Source organism: Corvus brachyrhynchos, unplaced genomic scaffold (genome assembly GCF_000691975.1).
Source record: "Corvus brachyrhynchos isolate BGI_N302 unplaced genomic scaffold, ASM69197v1 scaffold633, whole genome shotgun sequence".
Lineage (NCBI taxonomy): Eukaryota > Metazoa > Chordata > Aves > Passeriformes > Corvidae > Corvus > Corvus brachyrhynchos.
This window is the reverse complement of record NW_008237435.1, coordinates 1478249-1502333: the sequence shown is the minus strand read 5'-3', so window position 1 is coordinate 1502333 and position 24085 is coordinate 1478249. Positions and strand designations below refer to the sequence as shown.

Here is a 24085-nt window from a genome sequence, read left to right as displayed (position 1 = left end):
ACTAATAAAAAATATTCATGCTGCCACTATAGCACTGCACAGTAAACCTGAAGTTAAAAAAACCAAACACAGTGAAAAAACAAAGTGTTTTAGGTTCAGAAACACACCTACACATCCTATATTCCAAACATTAGGACATAATTCTTCTATTCCATAGAGGTCTCTGGGTCCACACTACTTAAAGTACAGCAGTACAGTTTACACTTAGGCTACTTATTACTGGGAAGATATTTGTACAATTAGATACCATTTGAAAAACAAACTGCAGACTCAAAAAATCCCAGCCACTACAGAAAACCATGACTTCAGCCAACATAACTAGAGGAGCAGCATCATTATGCAAGGAACACTGTATGTTGATTTGAGAGAGACACAAAAGAAGTAACAGAATGAAATTCAAGAAGGCTAAAACCTAATAAATAGTGTAACCCTGCTCAAGAACAAAAAGGAGCTAAATTACCTCTTTGACCTTTAACTTACCATTTGAACTTCCATCTTCAGAAGTTCTGCCTATTTGGCAATCCAGCATTTCACTCTCCTCTCTTAGGTCTAAACATTCAGGAAGCCTGGCACTCTTTTTTTCAGTAGGGGATTCAGCCACAAGGGTCAGTCTCTCGCTTTCATTTTCTGTCCCATTTTTCTGTTGTCCTTGGAGTACATTTTCATGTTCTTCCATAGGACTATCTTCGGAGGATGCAAACTGAACATTCTCCCTCTTTGCTGCAATACTTGAAGAGCATTCCTTTATTTTGCATTTTCTTTTTGACTTATCTACAGAAAGATACAAAAAAATGTAATCCAAAACAGTTCTTTCTTCAAAACACAGCAGCAGCATCTTGCAAGGAAAATAACTACAGAAGCTTCAGTACCATCTCCCTACATGTGTCTAGAGAAAGGGTTGCAAGTTAATGAGATCGGTTCTCTATTAGATGTATTATAGGCAGGGAAGGGGAAAACACTGTTTCATGTAACTGAAAACTAGCTGAGCCGTTCAAAAGAGCCACAGACAATGTTTTGGACTTCAAGAGGCAGGTGCCATTAAATGTCAGTTGGGCCATCAAGGCCAGGCTCTTCCAATGTCAAGCAGCCACTGCACTTCAACTTCATAAGCACATTGAATGAATGACCTCAGGATTTACTCCACATTTTGAAGCAGCATAATGAAATATTTAATGCCTCTGGCATGAAGAACCAAGGATCACAGGAACCTGGCCACAGGAACACAGAAGGTAGAGAAGTGACTTTGGCACCTTCTCCAAGAAAGTCTGAATAAAATGAAACTTGCCATTAGAGCAGGGGGTACTGGCATTCACAGGCACTGTGGGCATCTTCCATTTTTCATTACACTTTGGGTCTTCTTTCTTACACCCTGCGGAGCAAAGAATTGTGTCTTGTGTGGCTGGTTACAAAGCACGAGACAAGTCTTAAAATCCTCAGCATCAAAAAACATACCTCTTTCTTTACGAGATTCCTTAATTTTTTGGCAGCGTTGCTCAAAATCTTCATTCATTTCATGCCTCACTATGGAATATGCAGTGTCACTCAAAGTACAAGCTTTGTGCCTCAGGAGGGGATCTGAAATTTTACAGTCAGAACTGAGAATTTTCTACCAGTCAATGAAAGTCTTTATTTTGGTTACTTAGAATGATTTTTCTTTTTTCATAGGCAGGTTCTGAAAGGTTATCTCAGTCAGTATTTTCAGCATGAAAACAGAAAAGTTAATTATTTAAGAAAAAGTACTAGTTACCAATCAACACATCTGCTACAATTCCATACCCAAACAATATATCTAATGCTAAAACATTTACAATCTAGCAAGAAATGCTCTCTGGGGTTGTTTAAATTATCTAATGGGGTTGTTTAAAATTATCTGATCCCACATCTACTGTGGGATTACTAAATTTCCGCAGACAAAATTTATCAATTTACACATCTGAAATTTTTTCCAAATTAGGGATAAAAAATACACCCTTACCTCCAGGCCCTTTTTTTGGGTTGTACTCTAAAGCATTACTACAGATTAGATCGATGTCCTTTAGAAAATCTCTTGCAGTTAGGTACTGGTGCATGTCAATCTTGGACAGAACTGTCGAGAGGTCCATGGGCTGTTTAACAGTGTCCCTGCAATTGGTTGCCTACAAATTAAAGACACATGCTCAGAGATTTAAGCTACAAAAATTAATTATTTTCATAAAGTCAAATAAAGGACTTCTGAAGAGTCCCAGATATTTATAACACACTCAAATATGCAGAAAATAACCAGATAGTTTCTTGAAAATTGGAAAGGTATTTCAGGTGTCTTTGAAGAGACAGACCAGGAGAGGGGGAAAATAGAAGCAGGGTGGTCAGAAGCATGTGTGGAGCAGAGAAAGGAACTGGCTGGATTCATTTCACTTCCTTTCAGAAAACCACAGCAGAGAAGCCTTTCTCAGTAGTCACCTTAGATTCTCTTTGTTGTTGGCAGCAAGAAAAAATCTGCAGGATTTGCACCTTTGAAGCACCTGTCCTAAGCATCTAGTCTCCAATGAGATAACTGGACCCAGAGATGCTGATTTCTTTACTCAAAGCATAAAAGGAGCCTAATGACTAGTTTAGATAAGGACATCTATGTGTTTATAGGTTATTCACATCTTGGAAACTACAAGGAAAGGAAAAGACAAGTCAGTGGATGCTCAAGGGAATGGGACTTTGCTGAAATGCAAAGCTATCTTAAAACAACTGACTTTGAAGTACATGCCCCTGTCTTAGACTTATTCAACAATTTTAATGGGAAGTGCATGGGAGCAAGAAAAACCCATGCAGCCCTTATGGTTGATTATGTACTAAGGAAAGCTACAGATGAAACTGAGAATGGCATCTGAAAATTTATTTGACAAACTGCTGCTTCTACTCCTGTTCTCACAGAACATATTGACAGTTAATCAAAGAGCTTCAGACTTTATTAGAACAGCCCTACAGGTACTGTTTATAAATATAGAGAAAGTGATCTCTCTGCTTTTTAGTGCTGTAACACACTGTTCCAGTTTGGCCAAATTTAGAAATACATCCTCTGAGAGAAGGCACAACCACCCCTCCCCCACCAGGTTCAGGAAAAATAAATTTTCCTCGAAGGAAAGTGAAGGAGATAAAACTATTTATTTAACAAACACACGAGAAAGGAAAATAATACTAAATAATAAAATCTTTTGCTGTGAAGGAAAAACCTGGGAAAGTGTTCGAGTCCTCCCTTTGGTCTCCTCAGAGCTGGGGCTTGGCCCAGGGCCAGGCCCTCTGTGCCCGGTGGAAAGTCCTCCTGATGTGTTCTGATGTTAAAGCAATCAAGCAGTCCAGTAGAAAAGGGAGAAAATCCGAAATTCCAGGGAAGGAAAAATTCAACTCTCAGTCTCTCTCCGGAGAAAAAGCAGCTGAACCCCTGGCCAAAAAAAACCTGTCCTGGGAGCAGCAAGCCGGGTGCTTCCTCCCTCTCCTGCCACAGCTGGGAAACAAATTGCTATCTGTGTGTGACCTTGAACAAGATGCAAACTGCTTTGAAAAAGTTTTGCTCAGTTTTTTCCTTCCCCCTCTCAGACTCAGTTTAGAGGCATAGAAAGGCACAGAAATTAATTTCTGGGCATAGGCAGCGATATGGGATACACATCATAAGGTCACCCCAAGACACACGCCAATGTATCCAAACATTTTCATGGGCAAATTGTGTTGGCATTTGGTGTAACTGGCACTTGGACTAGATCATCCTTGTAGATCCCTTCTAACTGAAATATGCTAAAGGTTTAAAGACATTTTAGAAAGAACATAGGACTTTCAGTGAATACTCAAATAATAAGCATTTGAGAGCCTCAAGGAGTCAAGTAAAAGCAAAATTCAGTTCCTTCTTCTTGGAAAATCAGAATAGTACATTCCTAACACCAAAGATAAACCTTCCTAGAAAGAGCACACAAACAGCAAGACACGTAAACACAGAGGAATTATGAATACACACAGTTATAATAGTATTATAAGTCAATACTAACCTCCTCTGGGTCAATGGGCTTTGTAAATGCTTTGAAACGTTTGTCAATGACAAGTCTTTGTGCCACATCTCTTAAGTAAATCCTAAGTTCACACAATGTATCCTCTTCCTGCTCTTCCACCTGTCTTATTTCTTCCTCTGTCAGCTTTCGAGGCTTGGGTGGTGGAGCTACAGGCACTACTTCCAAAGCCTGGCAAGCTTAAATGAATCAGAAAATTGTTAATTGATAGAACTCATATACAAGCACATGAAAAATGATCGATAGTAAATTATCACCACAGTGAATACTGCATTATCTGTTAACCTAGAGTTAGAAAAGTTTTATATGCAGAATATCCTCCTCACTTGTGTTGTTTTTTAATGCAGGAGGTTGAGCAGCTTGCTTCATAACTAAGTCCTCAAAAAAATGTCTTCTTTCAGCACAGGTAGGACACAGGATTCTGAAAACTTCTTCATATTCATCATTGAACAATGTTTTTATCTAAAGTATGAAGAGAAAAGATACTTCAGTTATACAAGGCCATGCAAACTTCTTATATTCTGTTCCAAAAGAGCTGAGTATCTCTCTGAATTAAACTGAATACTTATCTGAATAAGACTATCGATGAAAAGGTACCTTCTTGGCCTTAAAAGACTAGGTTTTTATAGCATGGCAATTTAAAATGCCTTCTCCAAGGATCACCTTCTAGATTTTGAGCTAGGAAGCTAGGAAGAAACTGTATGATAAACAACTGAGAAAGGGGTGATTGGGGATTCACCATCCTCAAGGCTGCTTATTTTGCATTTACATGCCTTGCTGGCCTTTGGCTTGAATCTTCATGGCAGCTACAGAGGGAAAACGGCAAGGCTCGGAGGACAAGTGCTGGCTTTTTAGTAAGGTGTTTGGGCTTTCTCTAATTTTATTTTTAATTAATTTAAATGAGGTGTCTCAATTTGAATACTTCCAAGCTGTATTCCATTTTTCTATATCTACTACCAAAAGGTATGGAAGGGATTTCAATCCTTATTTTAGAAGGCACTTATTAACAGTATAAAAACTTCTGTTACCGAGACAAAATAATCAGAGCAGCACATTCACATTTTGAACACCTTCCTTGAATGCACAGTCTCACGTCTACAAAGCTCAGCATGTCCTCTTGAAGAATTTTGTTAAAGAATGCACCTAAACGTTTATTTCCAAGTTGCTTAAACAGAAACTGGAACTTAGCTTTCTAATTTGTTGAGTTTTCACCCAGATGAAGGAAGTAATTGAAATTCTAAAAAAATAATTTAAATTTGAAATCACATTCCATCAATAACAGTGTAATCTCTGTACTTTTTCAGCAAAAAATATCTCTGACTTTTCAGTAAAAATGTTTTCAGAAAAACAGTCTTTTTCCTAGCAACCTTTCAAGTACCATAGTCTTCACTAAGGACACACCTAACCATCTTTAAGCCACTAAAACCATTGCCTGAAGCAAGTCCATACATCTGTCTAATAAGCTTGAGTGTGTGAGAAGGGATAAAAAGTTGGGTCAAAGTCAATCTCTACTCAGAAAACACTTTAGGCAAATGCTTCCAGCATTGTTTTGTCTAAGCAAGTTTTAAGGGACTGGGTTTGGATGCCTGAGTAATTAATAGGAATCTGCTTAGGAGCCACACGTAACTCTAATGCTTCAGGACGTTATAAATTAACAAGAAATTGAGTAACAAAGGAAGTAAAGTATCAACTGAAATACCTCTTCTGGGAGATCTCTCAGTTGTACATTAGATGTTGCAAGGAGTAAAACTGGAGTAAACCTTAGGATGCTCTGCAGTAGTGTTGTAAAAACAGATCTCAGTGTAGGTCCAACAGTCTCCCACCATGAAGGGATTTGTGGGACATAAATGATACTTGGTGCTGTTCTTTGAGCTTCTCGCATCAGCTGGTAAAATGAAGCTTGGATAAGAAAACTACATCATGTAGAACAGGCTACTAAATAACTATGTATCAGTCAAACTATCTTACGAAATAAGAGGCATGAAGGCAAGACATCAAGACAAATTGATAAATGACTCCTTAACAATCATGTAAAATTTTCACTTTGACTCTAATATAGGCATTTCTATGCAGACAGAAACAGACCTGAATCTCTGCTGATTTCAAAACTACTTAGGTATATGATAACTCCTAAAGAGCCTAAGAACTCAGCCAATGTAGTGGTGTGCCTGAAAAAAACCCAAAGCTAACACTTCAGCAAGATGTATTTGCCTGGAAAAATCACCACACAACTGCAGCTACACCATTTTCAGTTCGGAGGGGGGACACACCCTATTCAGACTGGAACAGAGTCTGAACAAACAAAGGCCTATGTGAAAAGATGAGGGCTAACACAGCACAAGAAGCCTGGCTATAGTTCATAACTTCAATCACATTTTATAAGAGGTGACCAGTCCTTAGACTGTCTTAAGAGCTAAATCACTCACAGCCTCTCATTACCAAAGGACCCATCAGACCAGACGGCTTTGGAAAACCACAAGCCACTGCCTACAGATGGCACCTCAATCACAGAAGACAACATGCATCTACGGGATGAGGGAAGTGGAACAGTCCTTTCGCGCGACAAATTTCTCCATGCACCATTTCAGATTAACTGCTCCTCCTATGTGACAAATGAGTATCCAGTCACATAATGTGTTTCTCCTAACTTGTACAGATCTCAAATGCTGCTACTAGAGATCAAAATATTTTAATACGGTGATGCCAAAAAACAAAGTGGATTTACTGCCCAAAAGTAAAAAAGCAAAAAAGCACTAAGCTGCTTATATTTCCTTTTCCTAGTAAATGAAAACTCAACACTGTACAAATCTAAGTATTCCATGAATTTTAATGCTTTTGCTGCATGTACTGCAGCAGTAGAAGCTGCATGTGTATAGGAAAAAAAACCAAACAAGAAAATTCTTTTTCTTAAAACCTTGGCTGCCCTACAAATATAATTGAAAAAAAGGCTACAGAATGTGCATTGACATGCCGTCAGGTTGGTGCAGAGCCATCTACTGGTAGCACAGAGTCTTAAAAAGCAACAAACAACTTTCTAAATTCCACGTGAGACCAGCAGGATTTTTTGCCACAAAGAGGGGTTTATAAGCAGCACTTCCCATCTTCCTGAGCTACCAGTAACATTCTCCCTGTTACATATCAAATGGAAACCATGGCCATGTATAAAATCCTTACTTGGTATCATTCCATCAGAAAAGTGAATTTTCAGACAGAAGTAAACAAAACAGCACATTTAAATCAGGCCACTTATATTGACAATGAATTTTGCTTACTTCATTAGTTTATACACTAATCCTACGAGACTAACAAGAGAAAAAGCTACCTGTACACACGTTTCATCTGGTGACGTGCTAGCAAACAAAGTTGGTGTGTCCAGTGTATAAACTGGAAACTTTTCCAGGGAATGTATTACTGCAGCTGCCAAATCAGAAGCTTGCCCAGATCCTGGCTCTTCAATTAGTAAGAACCGTGGCCTGTAAGATGTTGGCTGGTCACGAGGATTTCTACAGCAATAAGAAGAAAAGTTTAAAATGAGTGATGAATATGAAAACAGACAGTAAAGTTTTTTCCTATTTTTTTTTTTTTGTAAATATTCTCCCTGTTCCATAAAATAATAAGCTGGTCTGTGAACAGGAAGACTATCAAAGCCTACTTTCTCACAAACTCTGCCTCTGCTAAGAAATCCTGCCAGTCCCCAGCATGTCCGCTACTCTTTTGGCTGGGTTAAGTAACAGCTCTTAAATGCCACAGTGGGCCTGTCCAGCCAAATACCCACACAACAGTTCAGTTTGATGGGTCAGGGTACTCAGTTCAGTAGTAACTAGTTGTAGCTTCACACTTACATCTGGCAAATACTGACCACCCCTCACACACACTCTCAACTCCGTCATCTAGCATCCCTCACACCAAAACAGTTTACAGACTGGCCATCTTACAAATGGAACCATACCAGGGACAAACGTACCTGCTAAAAGTGCAGAATTCTGCCTTTTTGCAATCAGGTGTTTTATGAGTTGGCTTCTCTTCAGAGATTGATGCTGATTCCTCATCAGTCTCAATCACATAATTTCCTAAAATAGGATTTAAAGAGAAGAGAGCTTTGTTAACTTTCTTGTATGGTCCATATCTCTCTCTTACATTAATACACATTCAAAATTGGTGCTGGAAAACACTTCTCTTGTATTTCATCATTTGAATGCTATTTTCTGAAGAGTTCATTCTGCCACAAATCAAAGGAGATTGCACAAGTCTCTACAAAGCTGTCCTATGTCCCATGATTTGCATTGGGTACTATCTCTGTTAACAAAAACTTGTGTGTTTTTCTCCTTAGAATAAAGATGATTAGAAACAACTTATGTAGTTCCCGGACACCTGAAAAACATTTCTCCTGCTTTAAGCATTTATTTGAAAAGAGGTGCTAATAATGTAAAACTTAGATTCCTCTCCACAAGTGATAAATGTGATTGTTAGCTACTGTCAGTAACTGTGTGTACTGTCAGTAACTGGGTGCTCCAGCAAAGAACACATAGTTCTCAGCTGCTTTTGCGAGTCACTCGCAGCTCCCACCCTGCACTGTGCACACACAAAGTACAAAACTGTGCTGCCAGTACAGCTGAGAGGTTTGTGTATGTTGATTGCACAAATCACAAGCTTTTGCTTTGGCAGATTTTTAACCAAGGGAATGTAGACGTTATACCTTTCTGTTGGTCCTTCTTTAGTGCAAGCTCGGCATGGGGGAACACTCTTTGCAAGGTTTGTAAAATCCTTTCCAGTGTGTTTTTTAACAGTGGCTTTGAAATAGCTGATAGCGCTTGCCCAGGGGAAGGCACAACCCTCCGTGAAGCTGGAACAGTCTTCTGCATGGCCATGGAAAAATCATTTGCTTTTATTTTAATTGAATCCATGTTTATCTGCAGCCTCTCTCTGCTTTCATATAGCTGAGGATAGCGATGCCGCAGAGCACAGAGACCGGTTTCGGCACATAAGGCTTTAATATCGGCACCACAGTATCCTAATAACCAAAACAAGAATCAAATGTTATGCCAGTCTCAGACAAAACAGAATTCAAGGCCAATATTTCTAAAGTGCAACACTGAAAGACTTTTTATTCTGCCAAAAATTACCAGGCTAAGAGAGAATTTAAAGAGTTACTGTGCTGCAGAAAATCTCTATTATGTGGCTCAAAGCCTGATATCCTGCACTTAGGCAGCAGCCTGCTGGTCAAAACTTTGTTCCTGGGAAAGATGTTCCAAACCCATTCAGTGTTCTGAGAGACAAAAAGAAAATTGAAAGCAGCACCTAACTTTGCTCCCAAGGCATGCCAACTTCTCCTCACTGCCTCTCTCTGCAGCAAGGTACAAGAGCTCAAGTACTGCCTGATACAAGCTCAGGTTCCCTAGGGCTCAAGTCCCATGCAGTAACCCACACTGTTTTCAAACTCACCAACACATTCTTCAGCCAGCTCTTCAAGTAAGTTGTCCGACGGCTTCGGGTTCCAGTCTCGTGTATGAATTTTGAAAATTTCTTTTCTTGCCTGAAAACAGTTGCATTTCAGTTTGCCCTAAGTTTTCTCTTACAAGAACAATGACAACACAAACCCACAAAACCCCTTATACCAATAAAAATACTTTTCTTATCAGCTAAACCTTTTAGTATTTTAAAGGTCAGTTATTAATATGTTGTCTGCTACTTCAAGCAGGAAATTCAATAATTCTAAACTTGTTACATTAAACTCTTGCTGGGGGCTGCAGTCAAGTAAAAGGCATTTACATCTTCTATAAAAGTCAGTTTTCACAAGTGTGAGACATAAAGATTCTGAAGAAAAAATCATGGTAAAATTCTTATCTACAAATGGAGATTTTTTGTCAAAGAAAATTCTCTCCAATTTAGAAAAATTTCATGAAGTATTTCTTGGTACACAGATTAATTATGGCAGATTTCTGGAATTCTACCACATTAGGGAATCATGTATTAGATCTTTTTAATGGCACCTCATCTCCTGTTCCTGAGAGCAGATGAAAACTGGAGAAAAATTTTGTGCTAAATGCATTGTTTAGTGCACTTTTACTAGCTTTCAACCCAACAAGCCTTTTATCCTTTTTCCAAGAAGTGCTAAGAAATATCAGAGATAGCCAGAGAGAAAATACAAAAAGAAGTCTCCAGTTTTGCATGCAATGTCCCCCCTTCAATATTTTTTAGTTGCTATATATCCATTTTTATACTGCTTAACTATTGCCATTGAACTAAATGCTTCCCAAGCCCTGCACCTGTGCTGTGTCCTTCAAAACTTTGTCCAAGTCCCTGTCAATAACTTCCAGTGAGATCCCAACATACTTAATTCGCTCCAGCACCAGCCTTGATCAAAGTTTTTGCTACCAAGGCGGAATTCTCTCACCCTTTCTTTCACTTTCAAGATGCTATAGGAATAGTTTATAACTAATTAATACACTCATTCTTTCTTAAACATTTCAGTCACTGTCAGCATCCCCTTTTCTCCACCAGTCACAGAGAAACCAAAACTAACTAGAGAACTAACTACTTGTTCAAATCACCCTAATCATAGATACCCAGGGCCAGGTCTGCAACGTAATGTCTCCAGATATCCCTCTTGTGTCCAAGCTGTACACTATGGATGGAGACTTGCACTGCCGCACAATGCTGCCTCATTCCAGGGCTTTGTTATAAAGATGGACTTTGGCACATAAGCACTAAGGTTGAGTGGAAGTTCTGACCTCTTTGTTTGGCAAACTGAAGCGGAATTCTCGTTCAAAGCGCCCAGGTCTTCGTAAAGCAGGATCTATAGAATCCAGTCTGTTGGTGGCTCCTATGACCACAACCTCTCCTCTGCTGGCTAAGCCATCCATAAGTGCCAGAAGTGTCCCCACCACAGAGCTAACAGAAAAATATGATTTTCATTCACCAGCTTAGTAAATTTTCTTCAGTTACACATAACCTTGTCCAGTGATCACTCAAAAAGGACAAGTTTTTATTTATGAGATGCTGTTTAGCAAAAGACTCATTTTAAGTCATAAAATACAGATAAGGTAACACAGGCCTTGTGTCGATATCAAGCTCGGCAAATCATTTTCAATTACTGTCTAAAATTCATCTGAGATTCTTTTGCATGGAATTACTAATTTTCAGTAAAAATGAATGTGTCACTTGAAGTTAAATAAATTGCCATCTTTTTTTTCATAAAGATCAAGCAGCTTCTATGTAGATACAAAACATGTCCTACCTATGAATTTGGTCTTGTTTATTGGACCGTACAGGAGCAAGAGCATCAATCTCGTCAAAGAAAATAATTGAAGGTCGCATCTGGTAGGCCTACAATGAAAACACAGGAATATTGACATCAGGGAAACAGCCCTATTTGAAAGGGAAAATGCATGAAAAACATCATGGTTGGAAAGGCATGAACTAGATTTTTCAGACTCTGCTAATTGAGCTAACAGAGTAAAGTGGCATGAGTAACTGAAGACAGCAGCCCATGTCAACCCACAGAGACTGGGTGACAAGAAAAAAACTGTACCAATAGTTTTAACATCTATCTGGCAACCACAAGAACAGAGACAGGATTTAACTCAGTTACAGGTTCTGGAAGCAACCCTCTGTTACCAATTTAAATGACCATGCTTTCAGCCTGCATCTCTTTTCCCTGTGATCTTAAGCCACCACCTCTTGCTTCTTGAAACATTTTTTGTGACTTTTTGGGAGGTTGTTCAGTTTGTTGTTTTGTGGGAGGGAGGAGGGTGGTAGCGGTGGTGCTTCGCAGGATTTTCTTATTTCCTTTACTAATCTTTCCCAATACACTTCAAGATTTCAAGCCCCTAAAACTCAACTGACAAAGGAAACAGTGGCAATCCTGTTTCAGTGGAAGGAGCTGACAAAAGAAAAAAGAGTGAGCTCTTGTTGACCACAGAAAATTATTTCCAATTCAGACAGAACACATGGCACATTTCAACCTTACCTGCTCAAATAATAAACGAAGCTGTCGTTCAGATTCTCCTATCCATTTACTCAAGCACTCAGCACCTTTTCTCATAAAAAAGGTTACTCTCATGTCACCCTGACTGCATTCATTAGCAAGTGCACAAGCAAGCAGTGTCTTTCCAGTCCCTGGTGGACCACAGAATAGACAGCCTCTGCAATTTAAAAAAAAAATAAATTAAAAAAAAAACTCACATAAGAAAAAATCACCATGGAAAAGCACCTATTACAAACCCCATCCTTAAAACACACAACTCTGCTCTCCTAAACAAAACACCTCATGGATAAGATAGCAGTAACAGCTGAAGTGTGAGAAAAGTCAGAAGCGTTCCTACACAGTTCTACAAGGCAGCAAACAAAATCAGTAAAGAGGATGATGCAGAAATACAAAACCTTGATAAAAGCTTGCAGCATCCCAAAAGGACACTTTCAAAACTTGTGACAATCCAGCAAGCGTGGCTGGAGCCATACAAGAACAAACTTTCAAATCAGAATCTGAGACTAGGCTAACTTAGGAATCACCAGTTCATTTTTCAATGATGCACACATATTCATTCTTATTTTCACATAAGGCAAGATTTTATAGTAAAACACTTAATTCTGCCTTAATAAGCTTTGGGTTACTAGAATTCCCTTTGCTGGTGATAAAGGAAGAAGTATGCTAAAGCTGGAAAGATATTCTGCATTTCTGCACTTACATAAACTAGAAAAGCCAATACACTGCTTCTTCAAAAAAGAATTTCAGTGGTAAAGAAGCAAAGCACAGAAATATTTTCTATTTTGAAATACTTTTAAAGTCACTGAAGGCAAAGAATTCTAGATCCTAGTTCAGTATGCCATGACTGAGTTTCATTGAGCAAGAATATATAAAGCTAACAATCAAATCACTGATTATTTTTTGTAACACAGAAGCCACTTAGCTGTGTAAAAAGAGGACGGATTCTTATTTTAGCTCAAGCACAACAAACACTGCAGTTTCTAGTTGCATGTCCTATCAGTTGTAAAACTGATACTTGAGAACTTGAAAAAAAAGAAAGTTGGTGGCAGAGACAAGTGGATTTCTGCTAAACAAACATTTGACTACCAGTAGAAAGTACTTCCTGCTTACAAACTAATTAAGCCCACTTACATATAGAGCTTTAAAGAAAATATCCCCAACTCCACATTTGAAAAGCAAACCACTTTGAAAGGATAGTCTCACCACAAAGTAAATCTCTGGACCTACATATATACTAAATTCTATCAATTTTTTTTAAAATTACATTTTACTACTGTTTAAAAAAAAATCAACACTGCTGAGAATTTTGAAGCACAAAAACATATTGATGACGCAGTTGAATTCTCCTGAAAATAGGTAAATTATAACTTAGAGTTTTAAACAGTGTCTGTTACCTTGGAGGTTCAATTTTCAATCTCTCAAAGATTTTGGGATAAAGCAATGGGAAAATGACCATCTCCTTTAAAGATGAAATGTGGTCAGAAAGACCACCCACACCATCAAATTGTACCTAAAGATGAAGCCAACAGAACACATTTTATATGTTACAGAAAGCTGCAACCTCGATAAGGTTCCATGAGAAGCTGGATTGCTTGAGAGAAAACCATAAACCAAGGGAGTTGTAGATGGCCCATTACTGGAAGCTTTCATAAATACTGCAAATGTCTCACTGCCACAATGAACCAAAACCACTTACTGAACCATCTATTTGCATTTGCTCCACACCAGCCAAACTTCCTCCCATTTTCATGGTATCTTTGTCAACTCCCGTTAAGGCACCTTTCTGAAAGCTGACCAGAAGAGATCTGACTTGAATTAAGGAGGAAAAAAAGGTACTCTCTAACTTACAATGCAGATAGAAGAATTTTGATTTTATAATGATGGCAAGTGAATGCAGAAGACCTTATAAATTAGCATGAATTTCCTAAATAATTAAATATTCATTCCAACTTTATACATTTAATGGCTATGAATCAATAAAGGAAAATGGTCGCTCCAGACATTAAATTGAGTTAATTCTTTTAACAACTCTTAGCACTTATGAATATCCATGCCAGTCAACACAGCACATATAGGAATGCAAGCTTAGAACAATTATTCCGTATGTGGAGACCATGGACTAACCTTGATTAGTATGATGGAAGAATTCCTCCCCTTCCCAAACACACTGACATCTTTCAAATAGTTCTAGCTTTTACCTTCAGAAAGTTACATTCCAGGAGAACACTTATATCAATGGGGATTAATATTATAAAGGCTGCCCACCTCTCCTGGATTTTCCTGAGGACTTTGGAATGTGTGTGCCAGAAGATGCACATCTGAAAGACGTCAGGCTGAAAGCTCGTTTGTTAGACTGTTATTCACTTAATATTTCTAGAGCATTTGTTAAGTAATAAAACCTATTTCCCTGACTTATAACATTTTCTCTTGTAATGGTTTTCTTTCTGAAAAAACAATGGTAAAGCACAGAAGCAGTAAAATTTTACATCAAGGAAATACACCAAAGTGTGTATCTGTACCTTTCCTCCCATTCCCACCTAGAAATCAAATTTCTTATTAAAAGTCAATTCTAAAAATCCAGTTTTAGAGACTCCATTTACAGTTGTCAATACCAACAGGTATGATTAAATATTGCCACAATTTAGAAAGGGTACAAGATGAAGATGGCAACACTTCAAAGTTAGGCATATGCAAAGTGTTCCCAGGCAGATTACTCCCTCCCCTCTTCTCCAATTTCATTAACCTCCTTAAATTTCTCTTCTTCCTCTGCATTTCAAAATCCTCATCATCATCAGAAGAGAAAAGGGAATCACTGCTGAAGACTCCATATCTCTGTCTGCAAACATTCAAACAAGTAAAAAATTAAAATGCACCCTAAGTAATACCAAAATTTAAGTTAATGCTATCTCAGAGTTTACTTTGAAATCTAGTGAGTTTTCAGATCATTGGAATTTTCATCAGATTTCATAGTACATTATGTGATTTTCCTTGTGACAGCAGTTATTTGATTTTTCTTAGGAAGGTAAAATGTTTCACTAGTGTGCAAAGAAATTTCTTAATCAAGTTACTCCTTTTGTCCAGTCTCTCTCTTAGACACACAAATCAAGTTTCACTTAGCATTATGCAGCCACTCTGTGAAATATCAACATTTTACACTTACTTAAAAATTTGACTTCAAAATCCTTTCCTTCCATAATAGTCTGCTTTCAAGGATGCAAAACAAAGTGTTCCTATCTAGCAAGGGAAGGCACTCTCCATGCTCTGTTTATATGATCTGACACCCCTTTGTCATTATTAATCCAACTCATAAATTAGATTTTCATTTAACATTTTTCTGGTTTAAGGATAGCTTCATACAGAAACATGAACTGATTCCAAAGAGACATCAGAATCAGTGTTTGAGTGATTAAAAAAAAATCCATTAAAACTCCATACAGGCTCTCCCTCTAATTAAACTGTCTTTGGTTTTAGGAAAATAATTTTCATCTCTCGAGATTAAATAGTCTAAAGTTTTCAGAGGGAGATCCTGGCTTTAGTTCCAGAACAAATAAATTTCAGTTACACAATCTCAGCCACAACCCTCATCATCACCCTATCAGTGACCATAAATACTGCATTTTCAAATAAAATATGAAGGCTAGTAAAAAGAATGGCCTCCCCACCAGTGTTTGTTTTCTTTATATTCTCAGACTACGACAATAATAATCATACTATTTATCTGTAGTTACCACCAGTTCAAAACCCCTTGAAAGCATTATTGAGCCATGTGACAGCACTATTGAGAAAGAACTATCACTTAGCCATACACAAACCTTTTATTCCCTTGGCATGAATCTCTCTCTGAGACAGATGAAGATGGGACTGAAGAATCTGTCTCACAATTTCTAGGTTCTGTTGAAAGCAAAGGATTTAGAATAATGTCACAAACAAATATAAGATAAAGTGGGATAGTCAAAGAGGCAGAAAACAGGATGTGTATCACCCATCTCTAAGTTCAGGGGAAGTTTCAAGGCAGGTGGGGGTTGATCAGTGCACAGTAGAAGTGAAAAAATACACCCCTGATTTTTAAGGAGAACTGTAAAACACATGAGTAAGATTATGAAGTCTCATTAACTACTATTCTTTCAAGATAGGTCATTTTTTTACTGGAAAACAGTAAGGATCCCAAATAGGAAAAAAATAGAATGTGCATGGGGTACAGACATTTAAGAATGGCAGAATGAAGGTAAGAAATTTAAAGTTGAGTGCATGTATTTCCATTAAAAAAATCTTGCATCCACGCAAGAAATTAGCTCTTAAGAAAAACCCTGCCTATAACCTACTTTCCAGTGTATCTTGATAGCACTCAACAAAGCAAAGCTTTTTTCCTTTTGCTTCGCTTCCTTATGATGAAATTACTGCACAGAACATTAAGCTCTTTAAGTACTGTTGCAAATAATGATATATTCAAAGTGTGCTGTATGACAGGTATTCCCTCCTCTCCATAGATTTTTATCATGCACACGTTTTGCAAAAACACTGGGGTTTAAGACTTCTTTGTCTGAATCCCTATGAGCTCTTTATCAGTACAGCCCTAGAATCTGTGGCTATGGCTTGTAATGTCAAGAGCAACACAGATTTTTTAACAAAGGAAAAATACCAGTAGTTCAGTCCATTTCAATTGCTTAAGAAAAAGCTTTTGGCTAGGGCATAGTCAAAGAAATTTAGAACAGAACTAGCCTAGAATGCTACCTGGATTTTCAGTTGTTTCTTCACCAGTTGTTTCCATATCTAGACTTTCCTAATTAAAAGAAACAGGAAAAATCAGACACAAACATGCAGAAAACCTGTGGGCATATCTGGTGCCTTTATAGTATCATTTTCAAGGCACTCCATATACACAAAATATTAAACTAACGCAAGGGGGAGGGAATAGGAACACCACTCTGGAACCCAGGATTAATAGCAAGGATTTCTACTCTAAAATAGGGTTTAGTAAATGTGAAAGTCAAACACTTGGCCAGATACAAAACTGAATGTATCAATTAGTCACAGGTTAATTATCCAAGAGTGTGGTAGAACCCACTGTAGTGTAGGACAAAGCAATTCCTAGCAGAAAAAGAAAAACATACTGGCATTTGAAAGATGATTTATGAAGTACTATGGCCAATTCTGGTTGAAACAAACCACAAAGGAATTTATATCTGACCAAAAACAACTATGAAAGCAGGCTATGGATATGTTTAAAAAACAAAGTGCCTGACATTCAAGAGGACAGTGGAGGAACTTGATTTAATAGAGCAAAACTAAGACAGAGAAAATATGATTGATTAGTGTCTATCATTTTAACATGAGTTCCTCTTGGGACAGGGGACTACTTGAGCTCACAGGCAAGGCTGGCACAAGAACAAACACAGATAAAGTAGGTATCAGTGAATTCAGTTTTTAGTAAGATTTGAATGAAAACCCAAGCCCTGAGATAGCTATTTGTAAAAAGCTGGGGGTTTTATTTTTGTCCATTCAAAAATCATAAGGCAATTCAGCAAGCATAGTATATGATGTGTTTCAGCATATCACTGCTCTTTCATGTCTTCTGAAGGTATTTGCTCCACCTTAGAACGTAGCTGTGGCATGACTGTAATAGTAAGATGTTAATTATAATTAGAGAGCAAGAATAAAATATTAGTTTATACTATACTACGCTTTGGAAAAAGTTTTTTTCAGCTAAATTAAAATTATAACTAAGTAATTTCTTTATGTGAAATGCCATTCACATATAAAATAGTAAATTAAATTAGTATCTACTTCTTCTGTGCAGTGGAACACCCCACGGTCTCCCATTCTCTGCTGTCTAGGTGTCTTTTCTGAGTCACCCCCTTTTTTTGCAAGACTGCTTCTGCAGTACTAAGATACAAAGTTGATACATAAGAGTAAAGATAGGAAAGTACAAAAATATCCCATTGAAAACAACACACATAGTCAGCATGGTATTTTAATATAGCGTGCACAAAGCAAGAGTCACTGACACTTAGCCAAATTTTTCAACTCTACTTAAAAATTAGGTCAAATGCTTACTTTTTTTTATAGAGAGATTTAAAAACAAGCATTTGAGGACTTGCAAACATACATTGTTTTCAGGTTATTTTCCCCTCTTGCTGAACACAGTACAGAAAGAATCTCATTTAGTAGGAAAAAAAGAGAATTCTGAAGATCATACGAAGATAACAAAAAGAAATTATGGCAGTTTTTCATAGCATTTAAGTTGCTCTGCGTGATAGCATTAAGTCATTTTTAGTTCACAGCCATCCTCAGACAACAGGTTGCTTAGTCTTCTCTTAACTGGAATTAAAGTCTCATGCTGATTTTCCATGACTATATGTGCTAGAAAAAAATATCTCCCTGCTGATACTCTTTGAAAACCTTTCAGAAAACAATGTCAATTTGGGCTTCACAAAGAGAATTAAGTTAAAGACACACAAGCAGAAATGCTACGACTGCTTCACTTTGCCTGTGTCCAAATTTCTGCCATTTCTTAAGTCAACAGAACATTATAAAATTATTTGCAAGCAGGAAAGAAAAGTTAATTAAACATGAAGGCCCTTCTGGTGCCAAGAAGATCAATTTAGAGGGCAAGTTAAATCTACTGAAAGTCACAACATGAAGTGATCATTTCAGTTCACAAGAACCAGCCCACCCATAAAAGATGCTCTGGCATCAAGATCTCTCTACAACTGGCAATCCCAAAATAAAGACACCGGTGGCCAATTTAAACATTGGCTGTGTCCAAAATATTTACACATGGAGCATCTGACAAATACATCCTCCTGTGCAGTCTTTGAAACAAGCCACAAGCAGGAGATGCTACCTGACCAACTGCAGTGGAACGTTTATGGAATGTTTGTCAGGTTGCTTGGCAGTGCCCCCACAAAGTTCCAAGCTTGATCATGCCCAACTCCCAAGTCCCTGGGGGGACCCTACTGTGGAGGGCACCTGATACCCAACACTTGATAGTCATGGAATCATAGAACGGCTCGGGTTAGAAGGGACCATGAGCAACCACCTGGTTCAACAGCTGCCATGGATAGGGACACCTTTCACTAGGCCAGGTTGCTCCGAGCCCCATTCAGCCTGGCCTTAACACTTCCACAGGTGGGGCATCCACAGCCTCTCTGGACAACCTTATCACCCTCTCAATAAAAACTTACTGTATACGTAGTGGCACGTAGGGAGGTCTCAGCCCAACCACTGCATGCACTTGCCACTTGCTGCCAGGAACAACAATATCTTCTCTGCAGTCAAAAGAAAGTCCCTAGCCAATATTATGCCACAGAACAAAGGCTTGCTAATAAGGCTCATTCTAGTAGCTCTGCAGGTTGAAAAAAACCCCAACTTATTTTGTTCTAACATTGCAAAACAAAACAGATTTGATTTGCAGTGGTGTAAAACTTTGTCAAAGTCTACAGCTTCAACAGACCTCTAAATCCCAATTTTCTTCATCCTTTAAGCAACCAGTATTACAGAAAATATAATGTGAAGATGGTTTGATAGGATTGTATATTGTGTTGTCCTTGGCTGGATACCAGGTGCTCACCAAGCTATCACTCTAAGAGTGACAGGGGAGAGAAAATAACATGGGAAACAACTACTAGCTTGATAAAAGGCAGTTTACCAAAGCAAAAAAAGAAAAGTGAAAGCTTGTGCAGCTCAGAAGTAGCCGAAACACTGGTGTGTTATCAGTACCTTTCCAGCTACCAATAGAAAGGACAGCACTGTGAGGGCTGCTGTGGGAAAATGAACCCTATCTCAGCCAGACCCAATACAGATTACTTTCCATAAACACAAATGAATATGCATTAATTCTGCTATTCACTTCTAATTATTTATTTATTAGTTTCATATTAGCAGTTCCATTATCTTTCCAAGGATTTTCTTTTTATTTCTTCTGTACAGTGGCAGGGTTTTGCCTATGTTGGTTTTTTTTTGGTAAAGCAGTCAACACACATGGAGTTATTAGCATGACGTATAACTACAAGTAATTTTTAAAAATAGGACTGATAATTTTTTTTTTAAGTTGTATTTTTAATAAGATAAAGGACAAAAGAAAAGTAATACAGACATATATACAAATATTGTGATAGGAACCAAGAAAAATAGCTGGGGAGGTTACATGTCACACTGGGCCAGTACAGTATTGAAAGAAAAGATCCGCATTTTTTCTTTATTTGTTGTGCAGTTGAACTTATGAAATATGCAAGCATGAATTTAAAGAATTATTAAGTCAAAGGTAAAAAATGAACTAAAAATTTAAATTAATGTCTGATGTATTCTAACACTAAACCAGTCACACTTCTGTATAGTATTTTCTGAGGTATGCTCAAGTAGGAAAGGAGCTGAGACCCACTAGTGTCACTGAAACAAGCTGTAATATTAAAATAGTGAATTGCCCTTGGCTGGAGTAGTTAACACCAGTTATAATATTGAATTCCATTCTTTACAATTAGTGTTTGAAAATCTGGAATGATCCAGCAACAATAAGAAATCTTTGTAAATTTAATTCTGTATTTGCTTCCTTGTGATTTCACATCCAAAAAAAATCATGCAAAAGAAAGGCTGCATTAAGAGAACATCGGTGACTCATTCAGGAGATCAGAAATATCTGAGATTGCTTTTATAATGTTAATTCAGCTCAGCTGTATGAATACCTTTTCAGGTCATTTAATGAGAGGGTTTTTTCAAGAAGATCCCCGTCTCACTTGGATCTAGGAATATATGAACAGTTTGTGTTGAAGAAGCTAAATGTGAGGTAGCCAATCCCTCATTTGCTGTAGAAGAGTCATCTAACACAGTGAATGAGGCAGCACTTGCAAAAGATTTGCTACATTAAGGAATTTGAGTATTGCCCAGAAAAATTCAAACTTCTCTTTCTCTATAAAATCCATGACCGCACTGGAATAATTTAAATCATAATTTTAAAAAATTGTCATTAATTCTGTTTTCCTCATTTTTTATACCCCATTTTAAATCCTCCCAGCTTGGATTGTGGAGTCTTAAAATCTCATTGTTGTAATTTAACGTTTCATAGACTCTAGATCTTAAAGGAATTGCAGCTATCCACAGTTAGTCAGAAGTCGAGCTTTAGGATACCTGCTCTTCATCTAAACAAAAGTGACTGAGATAACTTGTCCTTCTTTCCTCTTTTAGTATTCTTGGAACTTAATTCTTAGAGGACTATTGGCAGTCTAAACTTATGAATTACTATGAAATATGAGGTCCAAGATACTTCATCCTAGGCATCCAAAGTCAGTGAATAATTCTGGCTATACTTTGTTTCCATCTAAACATGGCATGAATGGGTACATGAATGCACTTTATTTCATGTTACATTTTATTGGGACTTTCTAGTTCCCTAATATGTTGAAACTGCTAAACCTCTAAATTCAAAGTTTGTATCCTTAACAGATACATGCTCCAATTACCCAAACATACCCTGACATATGTATTCACTAGGTACCCAACAGCTTATGGAATTAGTGTATAAACAAGCTCAAGTAGATATAAGAAATTATACATCCAGTTGAGCAACTTCCCCCTGATGCTTGCTTTTTCTAACCATCTGGTCTACAGCACACTATTATTGTCACACACACTATTTTTTCCTTATGATTTCCACTTTTATTTAAATATTAAAATATGGGTTTAAATAAACTACTAGATGAAGATCAGTTGAAAGTCTGTGTCACTGCCAGGCACCACACCTGCATTTACAAGTCCCTGGTTGGTACTTTGGTCACAGTAAAATCCTTCCTTCCTTTTATTACTCAGTAGAATTCAATTCTTAAAATATTACTGCTGTAAAACTTCATCGAATCTTGTGATTTTCAAAATTCAAATAGCAAGAGAAATTATTTTTCCAATAGCAATACTGAATGAAATTACAGATTATTCTTGTCTTGCTTTCAATGGGATCCAATCTCCAGCTCAGCTTCTCACTTGTACAGAGTTTACTCCCTACAGCATTTTAAATGGCCTAAATTTTACTTCAAATTTTCATTCTGTGTACATCACCACCTGTGAGAAAAGGCACTTTCTTCATGTACTTGTTTTCATTTGTGCAAAGTGAAATCTCATTAAACGTTCAGCTGAACATTCAGTTGGTTCCCAGCTTTACGGAAGGGTAGCCTATACTTCGGGCAGTTATGAATAAAGTCTTTTTCCATCATTCTGATCCCTAATTTTTGATACATAAGTGCATTGAATATTCTAGCAAGAACCGTTTCACCAATCCAACGTCCAGCAAACCAGAGCACCATGGTGTGAGGGAGATGTTAGGCTGGGGCCACCTACTGGTCGTGTTGCTGAGCTTTCATCGACGAATTTGAAAAACTGCTTTACACCTGTAATTCTACTGCAGTTATAAAAATAACAGCATATATTAATAGATTAACCACCTAAGTATGTGATGTTTCTTGTGCAATGGTTCTTTGCTTTTAAGATTAAATATTCCATGAACTTAATATGGCCCAATTATCAAAAGAAAAAAGAATTTATTTATCTTGTTTTCATAAAAAAAATTTAAATGGAGGTGGAGGGGGCCTCTTACTTCCCAATAACACTAAAAAGAAAATTCAGAATAAAGTAATATTAATGCCAAGAGTTAAACAATTTAGTAAAGTAATCCGCATATTTTTAATATTATTGCTGTGATGAAGAGGGTAAGTAATTTTTATTGCCTTATTTGATGCTGTGTAAGATTTTATCCTGAATTTGTATGTGTTGTTCTGAAATAGCTAAAATGCTAAAATGCACAGTTTTTTGGGGATTAAAAAAGATCTGTCAAGGGGGAGAGATAGGCAGTACCTGAAATCCATTTGCCCACATATTATGGGCTCCTCAAAGACACTCAGGGCTGGGTGCTGTGCTGTTTTGGTTGGACTAGAGTTAATTTTCTTCACAGTGGCTGGTGTGGAGCTGTGTGTTGGATTTGTGCTGAACACAGGGATGATAAAAGAGATGGTTTTGCTATTACTGAGCCGAGCTTACACTCAGCAACCTGATCCTGCTGTTGCTTATCATGGTAATTTCAAGCTCTGATCCACCTTCCTGTCAGCTTCTACTACAAAACTCACAAAATGCCTGCTCAATTAAACATCAATGCATAATAATCTCATTTTTTTTATGTCTACCTGGTTCATGTCAAACACTGAGAATTTTGATTCCTGAGATTATTAGCAGCATGATGAAGCTGTGACAGTTTCAGGCTTGCCATTATCCCGAAGTACTACAAAGCACTTTGGCAAATGTGAGCAATTTGTCCAGTCAGAAGAACTCATGTCCTTGAAGTTGTTATTGTAGATACACATGCAAAAACACATCTGAAAGCTTACAATTATTGCCAAATATTAAGTATCTTTCAAAGTGTAAACTTAAGTCTTGCATTCTATTAATATAGCTGTCCTAACAGAAGATTCTTTTATGTTAAATTATGTGTTTTCTTGTCTCTTTGACTTCAATGTATTTATGCCACAGCAGGATTCCTGTGGGTGCAATTTAGCGTGAGCACAGGAGTCAGAGGCAGTGAAGGCCCATCAGCTCATTCATCCTGCTCTCTGATACCACAGTTCTTCCCTGGAGTGAAGTAAAGCTCAAATTAAAGCCTTTCACCAGATCTACCATAACACTGCTTGACAGTCCATCAAGTCTCCGAGAGGAACTGTTCTGCCCTTCAGCATTTGCCTTAAATTCAGCCCTTCATAGACAACCTCCTTCCTTCTTGGGTTTTACATTTTGACATGTGCAAAGGGTTGCCCTTTCAGCTAGACACACTCCAGCTAACACTGTCCCTTTTCCCATTCCATCCTGGGCTTCGTTGCAGAGTCGAAGCTTCCACTTTTCAGTTTTTCCAGGCTCTGAAACACTGCTATGTCCTCCCTCCCTCCCCTCCTCCCTTCCTTCAGCAGCCTCCTCTCTCCAGAACCCACATGAAGATGCGCTTAGAGAAGCCTTTCCTATCACACATGCAAGAAAACACGCCCGTTTCGCCTTTGACCCTCCCGGGAAGCGTGGGACACGGCGGCTCTCAGAGCCACCGCCC

At 37.8% G+C, this 24085-nt stretch overlaps 1 protein-coding gene across 1 annotated transcript in view; it reads right to left on the bottom strand.

Annotated features, from left to right (window-relative positions):
- The window catches only part of LOC103613582 (ATPase family AAA domain-containing protein 2), a 28857-nt gene extending 4780 nt beyond the window's left edge, over nt 1-24077 (bottom strand). Inside the window, exons 1-18 of the mRNA XM_017731225.1 lie at nt 16747-24077; nt 15828-15906; nt 14759-14851; nt 13712-13805; nt 13410-13525; nt 11998-12172; nt 11266-11354; nt 10760-10919; nt 9471-9561; nt 8725-9039; nt 7993-8098; nt 7351-7531; nt 5728-5913; nt 4355-4490; nt 4011-4207; nt 1976-2135; nt 1453-1575; nt 481-771 (exon numbers count right to left, since the gene is read on the bottom strand). Coding sequence (XP_017586714.1) covers nt 481-771; nt 1453-1575; nt 1976-2135; nt 4011-4207; nt 4355-4490; nt 5728-5913; nt 7351-7531; nt 7993-8098; nt 8725-9039; nt 9471-9561; nt 10760-10919; nt 11266-11354; nt 11998-12172; nt 13410-13525; nt 13712-13805; nt 14759-14851; nt 15828-15906; nt 16747-16783 — 2629 coding nt within the window. The 5' untranslated portion in view covers nt 16784-24077. The remainder of the gene's footprint in view (nt 1-480; nt 772-1452; nt 1576-1975; nt 2136-4010; nt 4208-4354; nt 4491-5727; nt 5914-7350; nt 7532-7992; nt 8099-8724; nt 9040-9470; nt 9562-10759; nt 10920-11265; nt 11355-11997; nt 12173-13409; nt 13526-13711; nt 13806-14758; nt 14852-15827; nt 15907-16746) is intronic.
- Between the last annotated feature and the right edge of the window lie 8 nt (nt 24078-24085).